The sequence below is a fragment of the Phanerochaete carnosa genome, assembly GCF_000300595.1.
Source record: "Phanerochaete carnosa HHB-10118-sp unplaced genomic scaffold PHACAscaffold_8, whole genome shotgun sequence".
Classification (NCBI taxonomy): domain Eukaryota; kingdom Fungi; phylum Basidiomycota; class Agaricomycetes; order Polyporales; family Phanerochaetaceae; genus Phanerochaete; species Phanerochaete carnosa.
In genome coordinates this window covers 1,895,209-1,912,552 of record NW_006767635.1, presented here as the reverse complement: position 1 = coordinate 1,912,552, position 17,344 = coordinate 1,895,209, and the positions used below count along the sequence as shown (strand labels likewise).

The 17,344-nt window shown below is 48.8% G+C and overlaps 3 protein-coding genes across 3 annotated transcripts; 1 reads left to right on the top strand and 2 right to left on the bottom strand.

Annotated features, from left to right (window-relative positions):
* Positions 1-461: 461 nt before the first annotated feature.
* On the bottom strand, positions 462-2,034 carry PHACADRAFT_261392 (uncharacterized protein). Its single transcript, XM_007399045.1, has 2 exons — positions 1,714-2,034; positions 462-1,652 (listed from the first exon to the last, which is right to left on the bottom strand). The coding sequence occupies exon 2, from the start codon at positions 1,285-1,287 to the stop codon at positions 730-732; it is 558 nt and encodes a 185-aa protein (XP_007399107.1). The 5' UTR covers positions 1,288-1,652; positions 1,714-2,034; the 3' UTR covers positions 462-729.
* An 8,442-nt stretch (positions 2,035-10,476) lies between these two features.
* Positions 10,477-10,704, top strand: PHACADRAFT_100453 (uncharacterized protein; the record flags this gene model as incomplete). Its single annotated transcript, XM_007399044.1, has 1 exon — positions 10,477-10,704. A coding segment is annotated over one exon (228 nt), but the record flags the coding sequence as incomplete, so codon positions are not given.
* A 2,190-nt stretch (positions 10,705-12,894) lies between these two features.
* PHACADRAFT_198821 (uncharacterized protein) lies at positions 12,895-14,172 on the bottom strand (the record flags this gene model as incomplete). Its single annotated transcript, XM_007399043.1, has 2 exons — positions 12,895-13,617; positions 13,843-14,172. The coding sequence occupies 2 exons, from the start codon at positions 14,170-14,172 to the stop codon at positions 12,895-12,897; spliced, it is 1,053 nt and encodes a 350-aa protein (XP_007399105.1).
* Positions 14,173-17,344: the final 3,172 nt, after the last annotated feature.

Sequence of the window (17,344 nt, the reverse complement as noted above, 5' to 3'; positions counted from 1 at the left end):
GTGAAGCCTACCGTTACTCTTTGGGGCATCCATGCAGGGAGTCGAGTCAGTCCGGCGGCCGTTGACACCACACTGGAAGCGACCTTCCTGGATTGCTATGACGGTGGGGACTACGCGGAGAACATCGTGTTCTCGTCTACTGAGACATCCTTCATCACGGACGCCACCATGGGTGTCATCTCGCCCCACCACCGGCCCCGCTCGGCCTCGCAGGACGACAGTCCGGACCACGCATTCTGCTTAGCCGATCACTGGCTGTGGCATGTGTCTGCTACCGAGAGGCGGAGGCTGTGCTGGGTTCCGGCCGCCTTCCGACTTGTGCGCAGGCACCGGATAGATCTTCGAGGATCCGTAGCAGTGCATCGTAATGTTGTAGCCTTTGGTACAGAGGCTGGTCGGGTTGTCATCTTGGACATGACTCCTTGCTTGCCTCGCACTTGCTGAGGGGTGATGGGGCATATAATCATTTTGCTATGGCTAAGCTTGCGTATCGCATTACGTAGAAATGCATGAACAACCCCAAGAAGGGGACAATCAAATCAGCAGGCCGGAAAACACAGAAGGGTAGAAGCTGCAAATAATCGTCCTCAATCAAATGGCGAGCTCGACCGCCCGTCCTCCCAACTTTAAGCCCGATGCTCATAAAGGAGGCGTTCGCCGGCGTGCTCTGCGACAAAGACGCCGAGCCGAGCCCTTCCACCGATTCGTCAGAAGATCGGTGATGCAGTGTCAGCGAGCGTCCAATGGCGTGGGGGAAGCAACAGCGGCGGCGAGTGCTTCGAAGTCGAGGGGCGAGCGCAGCACCGAAGGCGCCACTCGCAGTGCCTTGAACCCGTCGTCCAGACGTTCGCTCCGATTGAAACAGTGCTCTGCAGGCCAGGTCATCGCGTGAAGGCACAGGCAACGCGCGAAAACGGCGGCTAGAAGTTGTTTTGCGGCGAGTGTCGGGTGCAAACGCAGGTGCGATTTGGGGATGAGCGATAGGGACAAGACGTCGATGATGTCAACCGTCATGAAGAAATTTATCTTGTTGTTCGGCTCGTCCGCCCACCAGCCATCGGAGGTCCTCGATAAGCTCCTCGGCCTGACCTCTAGCTTGAAGCTCGACTCGCCCTGCGACGCGGCCACGGGTTGGTGCAGCGCAAGGGCGACCATCATCGCTGGCAGACGGAGCGAACCTGAGGGTAGCAGTGCCAAAGTAGTAGCGGCACGCATTCGGGGGTAGGGCTGGCCTTCGTCGGGGACGAGCGGGAGGACGCGATCCGGTGCCTTGCCTTCCGCGTGCATCGACGGGCTTGTCCTTCTCCCTGCAGATCTCGCTTCGTGCCCAGCCTTTGAATTATGCGTTTGTCCGTCTCCCGCCCTGTCCTCGCCCTTGCTCGTCCCAACGCTTGCGACGCTGACGGCTCGTTTCCGTTCGTCGCAGATGCCGGGCGTAGGCCTTGAGCGGCGATTTATTGGATGTCCGAGCGGTCTTGTGTGAGGAAGGCACTACTCGCGTCAGTCGACACGGCAGCATCGCGAGAATGATGTCGGTGGTGAAGACGGCGACGAGATTGCAACCGTCGTCCACACGCGCTCAGCCGTCAGGAAAGATCGAGCTCGTGAGGCATTCAACAGCCGTGTCGAGGTGCATGAGACCGTGGTCTTATCTGCGAAGGCAGTCAGTAACTTCAGTCGTACTCGATATGACCAGTGGAAAGATAGACTTACCGTCGTTCGGCGTACTCGCAGGACTAGTCGCCGGCATCAGGGCGGGGGTCGCTCCCTGACTATCATTTGGCACGTTCTTGTCCTTCTCAGAGCCGGCGGTCCGACGGCGTGTACACGATAAGGACAGCGGGCTGCCGCGAGCACACGTCTATGGCAGCCTCAACGGTGGTCATTGCAGATAGCCGCTACGGCATTCCAGGGAAGTCCTTGCCCGACTGGAACACCACGGCGTGGCTTTCTTCAGCATTGATCGTGCCGACGAGACGCATAGGACGGCGAGGGCGGCATGTCCTTGCTGCTTGTAAGGCGATTTGGGCGAGGGTTGTCGCCGTGGATGTCTTGAGAGATCGTGGGCGGCGCGACGTGGCATCGGGCACGTTGTCCGATCAATGCCATCAGACGCGCCATCACCATCGGGTCGTAACGCCGGCTCGCCTGCCGTGCTGTCATGAATACTCCGGATGGTTCTCCCGGATTCCATGTTATTCTTTCACTTTCTATACATCTCCGTATATTCGTAGTATACTCTAGATATTGGGTCTGACATGTATATAAGGAGCTCATTCTGCTCAATTACAAGCCAGACTCGAGCTGGTCTTTCCTCACTCACTTTCCTCTCGTCTGTCTCCTCAGCATTATCATAGCTCAGTCCAGTTGGATTGTTAGTTGCTGACATTAGCTCGAGTCTCCTCTAACTGCCCTGCGACTATCCTCGTCACTCCCACACCAACCATCACCCATCTCCACACGACGATCCAACCGATACACGTTCAACTCTCACCCTAAAACCTAACCCTACTGACTCTACCGCATCAAGACTCCTGGAACCCTTCTCGGTGCACTTGCACATTTTACCATCTCATACCCCCGAAGTCACCTCTGTAATCACCAGCTTTTAGGCAGCTGGACAGAGCACCATCCAATTAGAATCGTACTCTGCCCTACCATAGGCAGTGTTACACACTTTGCGCAGTGCAAGCAGATATTCCTGAGTACGACGTGGCAACCGGTTGCAGCCAGGTGTTGGAAAAGCGATAGCAGTTAGATTGACGATCCCTTTCCGGGCGTCAGACTGAAGAGACATAATTGCTCTTTGGGCTGCTATAGTATTCCTAGAACTGTATTAAAAATAGTGTTTCGGTACCTTTCTTGAGTTTTCGCCCCACCTGTTTCCCTCTCTGACAACTTCTACCTCTGATCTGGTTGTTCCAACACAATTAGTCCCAGAGTTGCTGCAACAAGCTTCACAGATTCGATAGCATATGACCATCAGACTCTCTTGTGACTGCAGAGAATATATCCACCACGTACAAAATAGGAAGCACGTCACTAAGCGTAATGAAATCCTACAATACTGTGCGCAGCAGCTGTGCCCACATTCCCCAAACAATCATGCTTGTTGCCCGTGGTGTGACGAAGGTCTATCTGGAGAAGTAGCAGGAGTTGGCCTTGAAGAACCGGCAGAGTCCCTTTTTGCCACCGAATCAGTAGCGTCTGGCTCAGAACCCAGAGAAAGATGTGATACCCTTGATTCGGTTACTGCCCAGCTCCGCTCAATTGCCCTAGGAGAAACAGAAGTACCAGCCAAAGGTCCACTAGAACAACCTGTAGAAGATGCTTTGGAAGATTCTGAAGAAGAACCACTAGCTCCGCCAGCCCAATACTCTCCTCTCCCCCCATCCTCTCCATCAGATCCCAGTGCGATGGCTGAGAACCAAGACAATGCCGACAATGGAAGCGCAATGAAGCCAGATGCCTTTAACGGCATGAAATCCAAGTATATTGCTTGGAAAACTCAAATGAAGCTCTATGTGATAACACAAAGGAAGCGGCTACTAGAGCAGTTTGACAGGGTTCTCATGATTCTGTCTTACATGAAAGGAGGACACGCTGGCAAATATGTCACCACGTACATGAAAAAGTACGACACCAATGAAGATATGGTGATCCGGACCACAACAGCACTGTGGGAAGATCTGGATAAACACTTCCTAATCAATGAAGCAGTGGAGGCATATGATTGGTTGCAGGCAATGCAGATGGGGACGCTGACAGCACAAGAATTCTTCTCCAAGTTTGAATTGTGCGCCTTCCAGGTGAACATTCACGACTTCGAGAAGCACTTCCAGGAACTAAAGTCACTCCTGGAAATGGCGCTTTGGGCCGACATCATTCGACTCCTATACAATTCATCAGAAGCACTCCCGACCACCTACAAGCTCTACAAGCAACGGGTCACTCACATCAACCTAAACTAGCAGCAGTATCGTAGACGTAACCCTCAACCCCAGTGACAGGGACAATTCCAGCCACGACAATCACAGTCGCAGAATCCACCACGAGCGCAGGCTAGCGTAGCTGCACCAATGACAACGACCCCCATGGTCCAGATGCGCCAGGACGGAACCGATGTGACATTTGGCAGTAGAGGTCAGCCGATGGAGTTAGATCAGGTGCGACGCCTGGGTCTTTGCTTCTGATGTGGCCAAAAGGGTCACTTATCATGAAACTGCCCTAACAGGCAGCAAGCCCAACAGATACAGGTAGTGGAAGCATCAACGACTCTGATTGTCAACAGTTTTGTACTGCTCGCACCACTCACCGAAGTGCCTGCCGTGACGGCAGAACCATTCAATTGGAAGACAGCAATTTGCAAAGAGATTCATGCGGCATTGAAGAGTTTTGCAAGCGGTCAGCCAGAGGTGTAGCCGAGTTGACCGAGATTAACTTTATGAATTATCTGTGTTCCTGGTTCAGAGTACCCATGTATATATCATAAAAAGGGGCGTCCGCAAAGCAGCATGGAGAGGCACAACCCTCTTGCTTAATTTCCCCGAACAAAAATATATCTCCTAAATCAGAAACACAGACTGAAACTATGCAGTGGCAGTGCCACACCCTGTGGATAGCGGTATGGATCCGCCAATGGATAGTTAGCCAAGAAGCATTGGCGCTTAGATTGCTGACTGAATGAGTACATCCAAAGAAGAGTGTTGATGCCTCAGAAGCCTGTATGGAACAAATCAGGCAAATGAAGGAAGAGGAAGCAATCGACTTCCTGAATGAGTCACGAAAGCAGCCTCGCTTCATCCGAGAAAGGAAAGGGACACAGATGGACGTTCCCATGATTGTCACTACCCTAGATACACAACAGTGTTTATCAGTCAAAGTGCTGCTAGACACAGGGTGCACAGGTTCATCTATTGATGCACAGTTTGTCCGCGATAACAACATCGCTACAAAGAAGCTACCATTCCTGATCCCTGTCCACAATGCTGATGGCACGCATAATGCCGGCGGCGCCATCACAGACTTTGTTAAACTACGGGTAGAAATTCAGGATCACATTGAGCGGCTTCCCTTTGCTGTTACCAATCTGGGAAAGACCCCCATCTTCCTAGGATATGAATGACCCCAGATCCACAACCCATCAATCGACTGGCAGAAGCAAACTATTCATTTTGATCGTTGTCCGGTGACCTGTAAATACGCCGCCTGATTGATTGATATTGAACAAGATCACGAAGTACCCAGTGATCCAGAGGCTTGCCTTGAAGAGGGAGATAGAATCTTCATTTTAGATCACGAAACCTATTTCACTACAGAAGTGGCATGTATTCGCACTATGGCCACAGATCTAGCAATAAAAGAAAGTCTGAAACACAAGGCTAAAACCTTTGAAAATATGGTTCCAAGCCATTATCACGACTACTTTGATGTGTTCAGTAAAGAAGATTTCAACTCCCTACCGCAAAGGCGACCATGGGATCATGCAATCGAGCTGACACCGGGTGCACAACCAGTCAGCTGCAAGGTTTATCCAATATCTGTTAATGAACAGAAAGAACTTGATGAGTTCATCAAAGAAAACCTTAGAACTGGAAGAATCCGACCTTCCAAGTTCCTCTGGGCTTTTCCCTTCTTCTTTGTCAAAAAGAAAGATGGACGTCTTCGACCAGTACAAGATTATCAAAAGCTAAATGAGCTGACAATCAAGAACCACTATCTGCTTCCTCTAATACAAGAACTAGTAGATAAGCTGAAGTGGGTGCAGTACTTTACAAAGTTAGATGTTCGATGGAGATACAACAATATCCACATCAAAGAAGGCGATGAAGCAAAAGCCACATTCCTTACCAATCAAGGACTGTTTGAACCACTAGTCATGTTCTTTGGCCTCACCAATTCCCCGGCTACGTTTTAGACTATGATGAACGATATATTCTGAGATCTCATCAGTCAAAGACATGTGGTAGTCTGTTTAGACGACATCATGATCTTCACCCAAGATTTAAAAGAACACTGCCGGATCAAGTGGCAAGTCTTACAGATCTTGAGGGAACACAAACTTTATCTGAAATCAGAAAAGTGCAAGTTCGAGAAGACGGAAGTAGAATACCTCGGGATGATAGTAGGAAAAGGGGTCATTTGCATGGATCCCGTCAAAGTAGAAGAAGTTGTCAATTGGCCTCGGCCCAAGTGTAAACCTCAGCTTCACCAACTTCTATCGAAGGTTCATCAAAGATTATGGCAAGATAGCTAAGCCGCTCAGTTCATTAACAGGCAATGCCACCTTCGAATGGACCATTGAACAAGAAGTCGCGTTCACAAGCCTGAAAGACGCCCTTTGTTTGGCACCAGTATTGGCCATACCCAATGATGACGATCTATATCGAGTAGAATGTGATGCTTCAGACTTTGCCATCAGATCAGAGTTAGCCCAGAAGCAAGACGGCAAATGGAAACCTGTCGCTTATCTATCAAAGGCTATGACAGCTACCAAAAGAAATTACAAGATTTACGACAAGGAACTTCTCACAATAATGACTAGTCTTAACGAGTGGCGCCAGTACCTCATGGGCGCCTGGCATCTGTTTGAAATATGGGCAGATCACAAGAACTTAGAATACTTCTGGAAGCCACAGAAGCTTAATCGGCACCAGGTTCGATGGGTAACCAAGTTGGCTGAGTATCATTACTCACTACATCATAAACCCAGAAAATCTAATGGCAAAGCTGACAGGTTGTCTTGGCAAAAGAGACACAATGCAGGGAAAGAGGACAATTCAGACATTATATTATTAAAACCAGAACATTTCCATGCTCTGATCTGTAGTACAGTATTTAGTCTAGAAGGAGTCGACCAGGACTGGGTTGCAGAAATTAAAAAATATAAAAAGAACCAAGATTTGCTAGTTACTGTGGCTCTACAGAATAAAGATAAGGACTGGAATGAAGATAGTACTGGACTCGTGACGTAGAAGAATCATATTACGTACCAGTAAACAGAAAACTCTGAGAGTGGATTATTGCTCATCACCATGATACTCCGTTGGCCAGACATTCTGGTCAATACAAAACACACGAAATAGTCACACGTGACTACTGGTGGCCTAGAATTTGTGAAGACATCTGGAAATATGTAGCCAGGTGCGAGAAATGTCAGAAGACCAAGGTTCACATGACACGACCCACAGGACTTCTATTTCCTAATGAAATCCCCACGCGACCCTGAGAGGTAATCTCTGTAGATAAAATAGGTATATTACCGGAGTCCTTTGGATATAATGCTATTCTAGTGGTCATCTGCATGTACTCCAAGCAGATAATCACAATATCAAGTACCATTGAACTTAATGCCGAGGAATGGGCGAAAGCGCTTCATAATCATGTGGTTGCACACCATGGATTACTCTGAAAGATCATCAGTGACAGAGGCACTGAATTCAAAAACCAGTTCATTTCCGAGCTATACTGATCGCTCGGGATCAAAGCCAATCCCTCGACTGCGTATCACCCCCAGACAGATGGACAAACAGAACGTGTCAACCATGAGATGGAACAATATCTCCAACTATTCATCAACTATAGACAATCAGATTGGGCCAAATGGCTGCTGCTTGCAGCCTTTTCGTACAATAACAAGGTCCACTCCTCCACCGGATACACTCCCTTCTTTGTTAATAAAGAGTATCACCCTCATGAAGGAACTCAGCCAGTACAAGAAGGGCTGAGCGAAAGTGTCCAATAATTTGTTGATCAAATAGATCAAATACGTGAGGACACCAGTGCGGCTATTGAACTAGCGCAAGAATCTATGAAGCACTTCTATGATAGAAAACGGACGAGCGGACTGGAATACAAGGCCGGAGACAAAGTTTGGCTAGAAGGAGTTAACATTCAAACCGATAGGCCTATGAAGAAGCTTGACGACAAGCATTACAGACTGTTCAAGGTCAAACGCAAAATTGGTGCTTCTGCCTACAAATTAGAACTTCCGCGTCAATGGAAACAACACCCTGTTTTCAATGAAAGCCTGCTTAGTCCCTTCAAAGAATCCGCGTATCCCTCACAGCGACACAAACTTGAGATTCCAGATCTCGTAAATGGCAAGGAAGAATGGGAAGTAGAAGAAATTTTTGATTCCTGTCGTGGTTGAAACGGAAATCTCGAGTATCAAGTTCTTTGGAAGCATAGCCTTCATGGTGATTGCCACTCCTGGGAATTGTGGACTTGACCAACTGTCAAGAACTTCTCCAAGATTTCCATGCGAGACGTCTGGACAAACCCGCGCCTATGACAATTTGTATTCCTCCTCTCCTCACATGACCTGTTCACATGCTCACACGCAACACCCCTCTTTTGGTACAACGGATGGGGCAAATTCAAAGTACGGATCAGAAGAAGCTGCTGGCCTCGATCTTTACTTGGCCAAGAGCGTTAAGATACCGGCACAAAGTCACAAGATTGTTGGCACCGGCATTGCAATGCGTGCCCCTCATGGAACCTACACACGAATTGCACCGTGAAGTGGATTAGCAGTTAAAGGAATCAACATTGGCACTGGAGTTGTAGATCGTGACTACACCAGAGAATTACACATGGTGATGATCAACACCACCAATCAACCATTTCAAGTACACGCCGGCAATCAAATCGCTCAAGTGGTTCTGGAATGCATTGCGTCATGCAATATTGAGGAGGTGTCAAATCTGTCAGAAACTAAGCGTGGAAAAGTAGGCTTCAGTTCTACTGGTAAATAATTGTGAGGACATGATTCTAGAGAGGGGAATAATGTCATGAATACTGCAGATGGTTCTCCCAGATTCCATAGTATTCTTTCACTTTCTACATGTCTCCCTATATTCGTAGTATATTCTAGGTAGTGAGTCTAGCATGTATATAAGGGGCTCGTTCTGCTCAATGACAAGCCAGACTTGAGCTGGTCTTTCCTCACCTACATTCCTCTTGTCTGTCTTCTCAGCGTTGTCGTAGCCCAGTCCAGTTGGATTGTTGGTCCGAGCTCCTAGAACAATATGCCAGTCAACTGTTCACCACTCTTCAAAATCCTATCTTCAAGAATGAGAAGGCGTGCCCAGAAGATTTGCGCCGGTGTATTGACATCCTCGAGAGGTGAGATCATTGTTCAGTTTGATCGATTCATCCGGCATACTCACTTTCGCGCAGGCAGCTGAATGAGACAACAAAGGAGATCCGCAAGTTGGCCTCCTGCTCCAAACTCAGGTGATTGTTCAGGTCGGATATGCATGCTGGGATCATAGACGAACACATCACAAAGATCTCTCGGGCCTTCGAGGTGTTCCTGGTGAGTCTGACTTACGAAAGTAGAGATGCTGTAATATTCACTATTATCGTGCACAGATTGGGGGGATAATGAATGTCGAGGTTGGTGTTAACGTGAGTGGATGCCTTTCCACAGGGTTTTTTCAGATTTTAGAGTGTAGTGCGGAGTGCAAAATGCAGTTTAGAATCTAATGGTACCAGTCTATAAAACCACAGCAACCGAGAGCGAAGAAATGTAATATTTTGTTTTGTAAATGGAGTTTGAAAGTCCGACTGGGGTCGACACACTTGAGTGGATGCGTTCGCTCTGACTATCGCTTATAGAACCTGACATAACATTCCTCTGACAGTAGTTGGAAGGCGAGAACGAGTCCGCCGCTGATGAAGTGTTCTGAGAGACCGTTGTTGTGGCGGCATCACTTTTGGTCACCAGCCAATCATGCTGTATACATGCATTGGGTGTCGAGGGGCTCACCACATACCTACATTGATCTCAATTTCACCCAAATGTGACAGACGACATCATAGGCCCCATTTTACAAGGTCACTGTAAATATCTAGCAAGATGGAGAGCGGCGTAAGCAGAGGAACAGGCGCAACAGTGCATGCAGAGTTTGAAACCATGTCTGTAAATGTAGAAGCTAGTCTGTAAGGGGAGTCTGACCCCCCTTCCAGATTTCGAGTCTGTAAACGCAGCTGTTCAGACCAAAACTACGGTAAGTAAGATCTGCTGAGCTGCAGTGTCCGATTTATTCTGGAACCTGGTCTACAAAGCTCTGTAGACAGCTGTGGAAAGGCATCCAGTAGTTGTATAAAGTTCCTGCACATACGCACGACCCAATTAACAATTGCAGGAGATATTAAGTTGCCTCAACAAGGTCGACATGCGGCCCGATAAGAGTTCAGCATTCATTGGTAGGCATTGTCACTTCACGTTCAATCGCACGATCTGACTCCAGTGTCCAATCAATTGTAGGCCCTATTCTGCGTTACGCCGCTGCTGCCCATTTTGACCACCCTAGCCAACGCGCTACCTGCGAGGGACAAACACGATCGGAGACTCTGAACACCATCTACTACTGGTTCCTCCTGAACCAGGCTGGAGGACAGATACCCGAGGACATTCTGCAGCCACCAAGGGTAGACGCACAACTGTTCTTGCTTACCAGCCAGGCCAGATCGGGCAAGTTGACCATCGCACAGACCGTGGCGGCATGGTGCTCAGAGCTCGGGTACCTTGGCGCAAGCTTCTTCTGTTCTAGGGACAACCAAGAATGCAGTGATATTCAAATGATATTCCCTACAATTGCCTACCAGCTTGGTCTGCGTGACTGCAGATTCCAGGAGAAGATTGCAGAGGTCATGAGGCAGGACCCCGACATCCAGACATCTCTTGTCTCCCACTAGCTCAAGCGTTTGATCATTGACCCACTCCAAGAGCTGCCAACATTCCCAGATTGTGCAGTCATCATTGATGCACTAGACAAGTGTAAGGATGCTAAGATGACATCTCTCATTGTTTGGGTGCTGTCAGACTATGTCTCTGGCCTGGCTCCCTTGAAGATTTTTTTGACCAGCTGCCCTGTCCTGAACATTACTTATGGCTTTCATTCAACCGGCCTACTCAATGCGACACAGCACATCATTCTCCATGAGGTGCTGCCAGACACTACCGAGCGTGACATTGAGATCTTCCTGCAGAAGAAGATGGCCGACATCCGGGAAAGATACAGCTTGGACAGGTCTTGGCCTACAGCAGAATGGGTGGTGCGACTAGTCAAGCTCTCTAACAGAGTGTTCATATATGCTGCTACTGCTATATGCTTCATCAAGAACGCCAGTTGTAAGACCTATAAGGATGTAGACTTAGAAATCACCCTGCAAGAGCCAGATCGCATTGTATACGCAAAGAGTAGCTACAACAGTGGGGTAAAAGTAAAGTCTGAGCCTGAAACTGAGAGGCATCCCAACCTTATATCAGGCCAAGATGCTACCTAATAACAAATACATGAGCGAGCACAAGGAGGATGTGTTTCCAATCAACGAGAGCACCAAGTTACAAAAAAGGAAGGTGTCTACAGTAAATAGTCGTGTGCCTTACACCTGCCCCCGCAAGTTGAAGTTGCCAGGCTGACAAAGACAAAAACAAGACTAGAGCACGCTCGAGTGAAGATGAGGAATGCTCAGTGACTCTGTGGCTTTGTCTTCAGGCATTATCAAGTGAGGTCAAGGGACGCTCAATGGATCTGCAGCATTGTCCTCATAGTCAATGAGCTCTAGATTACCGTCTGATACTTGGCCAGCAATCAACAAGGAGGATATGGAAGAACCCAGAGACAATAAAGTCTCTAGGTCTATCTCCGTTGCCCAGGCATGGATGTCATCCACAGCCTGCACTTTGCACTTGGTCAGAAGGGAATGCAGTGGTTAGGGTACCAAAGAATTCCTCTACGGTGGACGGTGTCATCTCAGAGCCTACTGGAAATGCAGTAGTCTCTGAGATAGCTCTGATTCTTGACACGACATGAGTGCTGCGCTGGGCGGGGGTGACCAAGTCAAGCCATTGCATGGCTAACTCAGCGGAGTCACTCATAGGACTCAGTTCGGCCACCTGCAACAGCCTACAAAGGTGTATGTGCGATGGCTCACTTTCTTTGCCATGGAGTACCCCTGGAAGGTGGTATTCCAGGTGCTTGCGAAGGAACAGTCTCCACTGTTCGACATTGTAAATACTGAATACGGGGGGTCCGTGAAGAGAGCGTATAAGCCAGTGGTCAAGAGACACATTGACTCTTGGGGCGCGTTTTCTCCAGTCATAGGCACGTCTTCTTCTGAGACATGGTCGCTCAGGTTGGGCTCCTGAGGATGGTTCTGAATATTTTCGGAATCATTCATCTTCATGTCCTTGTCGACAATGGCATCGGTGGTGCCTGTCAGAGTATTCTTGCCTGACCCTTCGGCAGCTACAGCCTGAGCTTGGTTTTGCTCACGCTTCCGCCTTAGCAGGGCCTCATGCTTTTTGCACTTTGCCTCTTTGTACCATGATGTCTTGTGCCAATCGATACTGAGAGTATGTTGCTTGAGTGCGTGGCCTTTATTGCACATGTGCAACCAAGCTCTCCAGAAGTCGCAGGCTAGGAGTTGTGGCTGTCAATTGGCTTCTGCGCAGAGGTGATCAACTTCAGCCGCATTATGCAGAAAGCGGAGTTGATTGAAAGATGTGATTTCCTCTGTGCTTGTGAGGTCATTGCGGAGGAAGTCGAGCCCTGGCTCATGGTCTGAGCATGGTGTGGGTATGGGCCATAGTGTGCTAGGCATGTTCGACGTTCCTTCACTCCTCTCCCTCCAAGAATCAATGCCCGCCCTGAAACCCAGATTAAGCGGCCGTGGGGGCCTGGGTGGGTTGAGTTCAGAGTGAATAGACGCAGGGGCATGTTAGAACAAGGTTCTACGTGCATGAGCTGGGGCCAGTGGCACATCAGCAGAGACCGAGGCAGTAGTGGGAGCCAGTGGTGCAAGAACAGAGTGCGCGTCAGAATCTGGGCAATCCGTGTGCGGCCAGACAGGCAGAACAAACGGTGGCACAGACCGGTCGTTTCATGGTGGAATGGATATCCCTGCAGGAACCCCGCAATATTTGTGCAGCTTTCGCTGCTTGTCGAGGTACTTGATGTGGTGGTTGGCATAATAGCCCCACCTCATCCAGTTGCGACCCTTGTGATTGTTCCAATGGAGAGGATTACGGATAGCGGAGTACTCTCCTTTGTACCTCTTGATGACATTCAGGGCGTATTTGGCATGATTCATGCTCTGCTCCCAAGGGGTAATTGCGAGAGGCTTTGTCGAGACGGCAGCTCGCTGCTCGTTGCGCTTCCTCTGTTTGAGATTGCAAGCCTGCCATAGGTTCTTCTGCGCAGGAGTGGCATCCTCCAGCTCAGATTCAGTGGGTTTGGGATTGAATTTGTTGAACTCGTCGGCGCTGTATCCCGACCCTTCGATCGTGGGCCTTCCCGTCTTTGTCGGATAGGAACCAAACTTCCTAGCAGGCCACTTTTCTGCCGCCGGGCCTTGTTGAGCATCATCACCCTTGGCAGACAATGATGACTCTGAATTGCCATAGTTGAGCTCCATTGCCTGTGGCACGTAGGAACACGCATGGTCCAAAGGTGGCTCTGGTGCACCAAGTGGTGTAACTAGAGGTGCTTGGTTTGCGGGCGTTTGGGAAGAAGACACAGGCAGTGGATGTGCCTGAGAAGTGGGCAGAGGAATCTTGTGGTGGCAGAGGACATTCTCCAGGTCAACCGCTTCTTGACTAATACGCTGAAATACGTCGTCAGATTCAGCCTTCTCTTCTCAGACCTCTCAAAGGGTGGAGTCGAGTGTTCTTAGCTGCTTGCAAAACCAGTTTTTGGTTTCGCGAGCCTTCTGCAGAGAAGAGGAGAGTTGAGAGTTCTCCTTCTCAACTTTCCTGCGGGCTTCCTGGGCTTCATTGCACACCCAGCGCAGCCGGTCTTCCTACCCCAAATGATCCTCCTGCTGTCGCACAGGAGGATTGTTAGCACCGTGCATGTGGCTTAGCTGCGCCGCGGCAGCCTCGCAAAAGCTCGGGTCTGCCCTGCCGAGTTGCTGGTGATGCATGAAGTCGTCACATTGAGCGCATCCCACAGGGTGTTGAATAACACCAGTCTGCAGGTCACAGACCCAGTGGAGGTCACTGTCAGGGTCTTGACCCCGGCGACACTTCCTGGAGTCGGAAGCTACCGAGGCCTTGTTCACCGACTGCTTGTCGGTGTCGGGGCAACCAGTGGTTCGACCATAGCGCGATTGGTCATGTTCCTGCTCGCCTCCCATGGGAAAGTCTTCTTTTTCGGCCATTTGGTTGGTTGAGATTATTTGCAGTTGATATACGGTGTCAAGAACACTTGCGTATCCCGCAGGTGTTCTTGTCGTGGGGAGAGGGAGAGAGTTGAGATGAAAGCGGGGAACTCGACCATCGGTATGTACTTAACCCAATCAGACTGGTCAGGTAGGATGACTCCCCTAAGGATCTGTGTAACCGAACAATTTACTCATTTGGTTGCGCCATCGGTCTGAGGGTGGAAGGCCGTGAACATCAGAAGCTTGATACCAAGAATTCAGTGAACTTCTCGCCAGAATTTGGAGGTGAAATTTGAGTCCTGATGTGGACTTGCGTCAACACACCACAAGGGATACTGCGTGGATCTAATCAGAAGGCGGGGCCGACGAGGTCTGGCGACTATGCGTTAGCTTGTTCAGCTAGCCCAATTAACCAAGTAATATTAGTGACTGTACTACGATACAAACAAAGGCTTACCTAGCCCAATTAACCAAGAGGTTGAGATGGGGCTAGGTAGCAACAAAGGGGCTCCTTATATACTAGTCAGGCAGCACACAGACCAGGCGTTATATAAGCGACTGTGCTACGGCGGTTGCTAGTGTCTAGGGGACTTTGGTGGAGAAGTGAAGGCCGGTGTGTCATAGCGTATGACCTTGTCGGGCCGACGGGGATAGGATGTCCGTTGCCGATCGGACTCGGAGATAGTCGGGGGCTGGTGTGTCATGGCGTATGACGCTGTCGGGCCGACGGAGATAGGATGTCTGTTGTCGATCAGACTGTGGCTGTTCCCGAGAAGGCGTGATGCGGAGACAAGGTGGCGGCGATACAGGCGTGTCTGATGCGCTGATGCGTGCCTGTCGGTGATGCGCTCTCAAGGTATTAGTGCGCGGCTAGGACTTGTAAACTGGCGCCAATGCGCCGACGACGTTTGGAGGGCCGTATAAACGTGGAATGAATCGGAGAAAATGAAAATAAAATAGGAGGCCGGGGCTACGCCCACGACAAGTCTCTATCAGACACCAAGTTGTTAGGGAGCCCATGGAGATATATTATCTCCTTGATGAATAGCCAAGCCAATCCGGATGCTCTAATGGTCGTCTGGATCGGTATCAAGTGCACCATAGAGGTGAGCCGGTAGATGATTACCCATAGGTAATTGAAGTCTTCCAACTTCAGGAATGGGCCAACAAAGTCCATGGCTATAGAGCCCCATGGCCTAGTTGGGATAGGTAGGCTGTGTAGAAGTCCTGCAGGAGCCTGATTACTAGGTTTCAATGTCTGACAAGTTCTGCAGGATGTGCAGAACCTGTTGGTGTCTTTGGCTAGTGTAAGCCACTAGTACCACCGACAAATATACTGATCTGTCTTTCTGAATCCAAAGTGACCAAGCACGGTGTGAGCGTGGTCGATTACCATCTGCAGTAGAGTGCGTTTGTCGAGCTTGACACAGAGGATGCAAAGTACTGAATCTCCGAGACAGTTCTTTGTATAAAGAAGGCCATCCCTGAGCTCGAAGTTGGCAAACTTCTCGGGCTCTAGGACAATTTTACTGAATGTAGAATCATCCTTATATCCGGCCTTCACTTGATCAAGAAATGAGGTGTCGCCTTTGACTCTGCTTTGCAGAGGCTCGATGGCATCGGAAGGAGCAGGAGTGATGGGATCTTCATCCTCAAGCTCTTTCTGAGCAGTGGTCTTAGTTTTCTTGCATTTCGTCAATCAAATAGCGTTAAGCTATTCATTTGAAATAAGTTTGCGCTCAGGCAGGGGCTCGTTGGAGGCACCTGGGCCTATCCGCATGTTCTTGTACTCCTCAAATTGGTCGAGAGGGAGATCTTCTCCGTTCTGATCTAGACGTACATCTGCGTTGACATAATCATCATACAGATGCACCTCGTCAGGCTTGTTGTTAGAGTAGTATCTTGAGAAGCAGTCAGACACAATATTGTGTGCACCTGCTTCATGCAAAATGTGGTACTTGAAGCGGGACAAATACTCCATCCAACGTAGCTGTCAATAAGACATGTGGGACATTGGTTGGTGCTTAATGAACTGCAGGGCTTTGTGGTCCATAATAATGTGTGATTTTCATCTGAGAAGTTTGTCCTCCCACTTGAGCAGAGCCTCGAGTATCACTAGTAGCTCTAACTCATAGATCTTGTAAGAGTGTTGCACAGACGTAAACTTCTTGGACATAAAACCAGCCGGACGACAAGTATCCCATTCGGGGCCTTGTCCATAGTAGACTCCTACGCCACTCACCGACACATTGCAGATGACCCATATGGTTTTGTCTCAACGCAGGTCAATTGGCTTGAAGATTGGAGTCTTGCATGCCATCCACTTGATGGTGTTGAAACACCTCTGGTGGATGGGGCGCCAGAAGAAAAAGCATCTGTTCTTAACCATGGCGGAAAGGGGGCCCGTATAAGCAGAGACATCTGACATGAAATGCGCCAGGTATTGGACTAGGCCAAGAAATCATTGTATTTCAAAGTAGTCTCTTGGCGTACGCCATTCTCAGATCCTAGCCATCTTATCTGAGTCGGCATGTAGGCCTTGGTCATTCATGTGATAACCTAGGCAGTCTATATCACGTTGTCGTAAAGAAAAGGTTAGGATAAGAAAAGTAAGTAAAAATAAAATGAGGTTTGGTATAAAGAAGATTCTAGAAGAATCCTAGAAGGCTACTTCTTGATAAAAGAGAATGAAGTTTGGTCTGTTCTAGACTAAAAGCAAGAAGGGTATAGTATGGAATACTTAGATTTGGTTTTCCCAATCTTTTCTTTCCAGAGTTCACTGGGTTAGCCTTTCAACCAAGCTATCCTGGTGTTCGTGGGGGACTAATTCAAAGACCACCTACTAATCTTGCTTGAGTACTCTAAAGCCTCACTTGCCTGTTTACAAGGGACTTTTAAGGAATCCTAGAAGATGGGCTGTAAGAAGGTTTGGTTAGTAGCTTAAGGACTAGCTACTTGGGTTAGTAGAATAGGGTTTTTAGATAATTAAGATAAGAGGGTAACAAAGACAAGTTAATGTCTTGGTTAATTTAGTAAGCTTTGGTTAGTAAGGACAATTCAATGTCCTTGGAGGATTTGTATAACTTGAAGCAGTCTGAAGCTTCCAATTAAGAGTTGAAGATCAAGAATAGAAATAATCTCTTTACTGCTAGTCTAATTACTGTAAGCT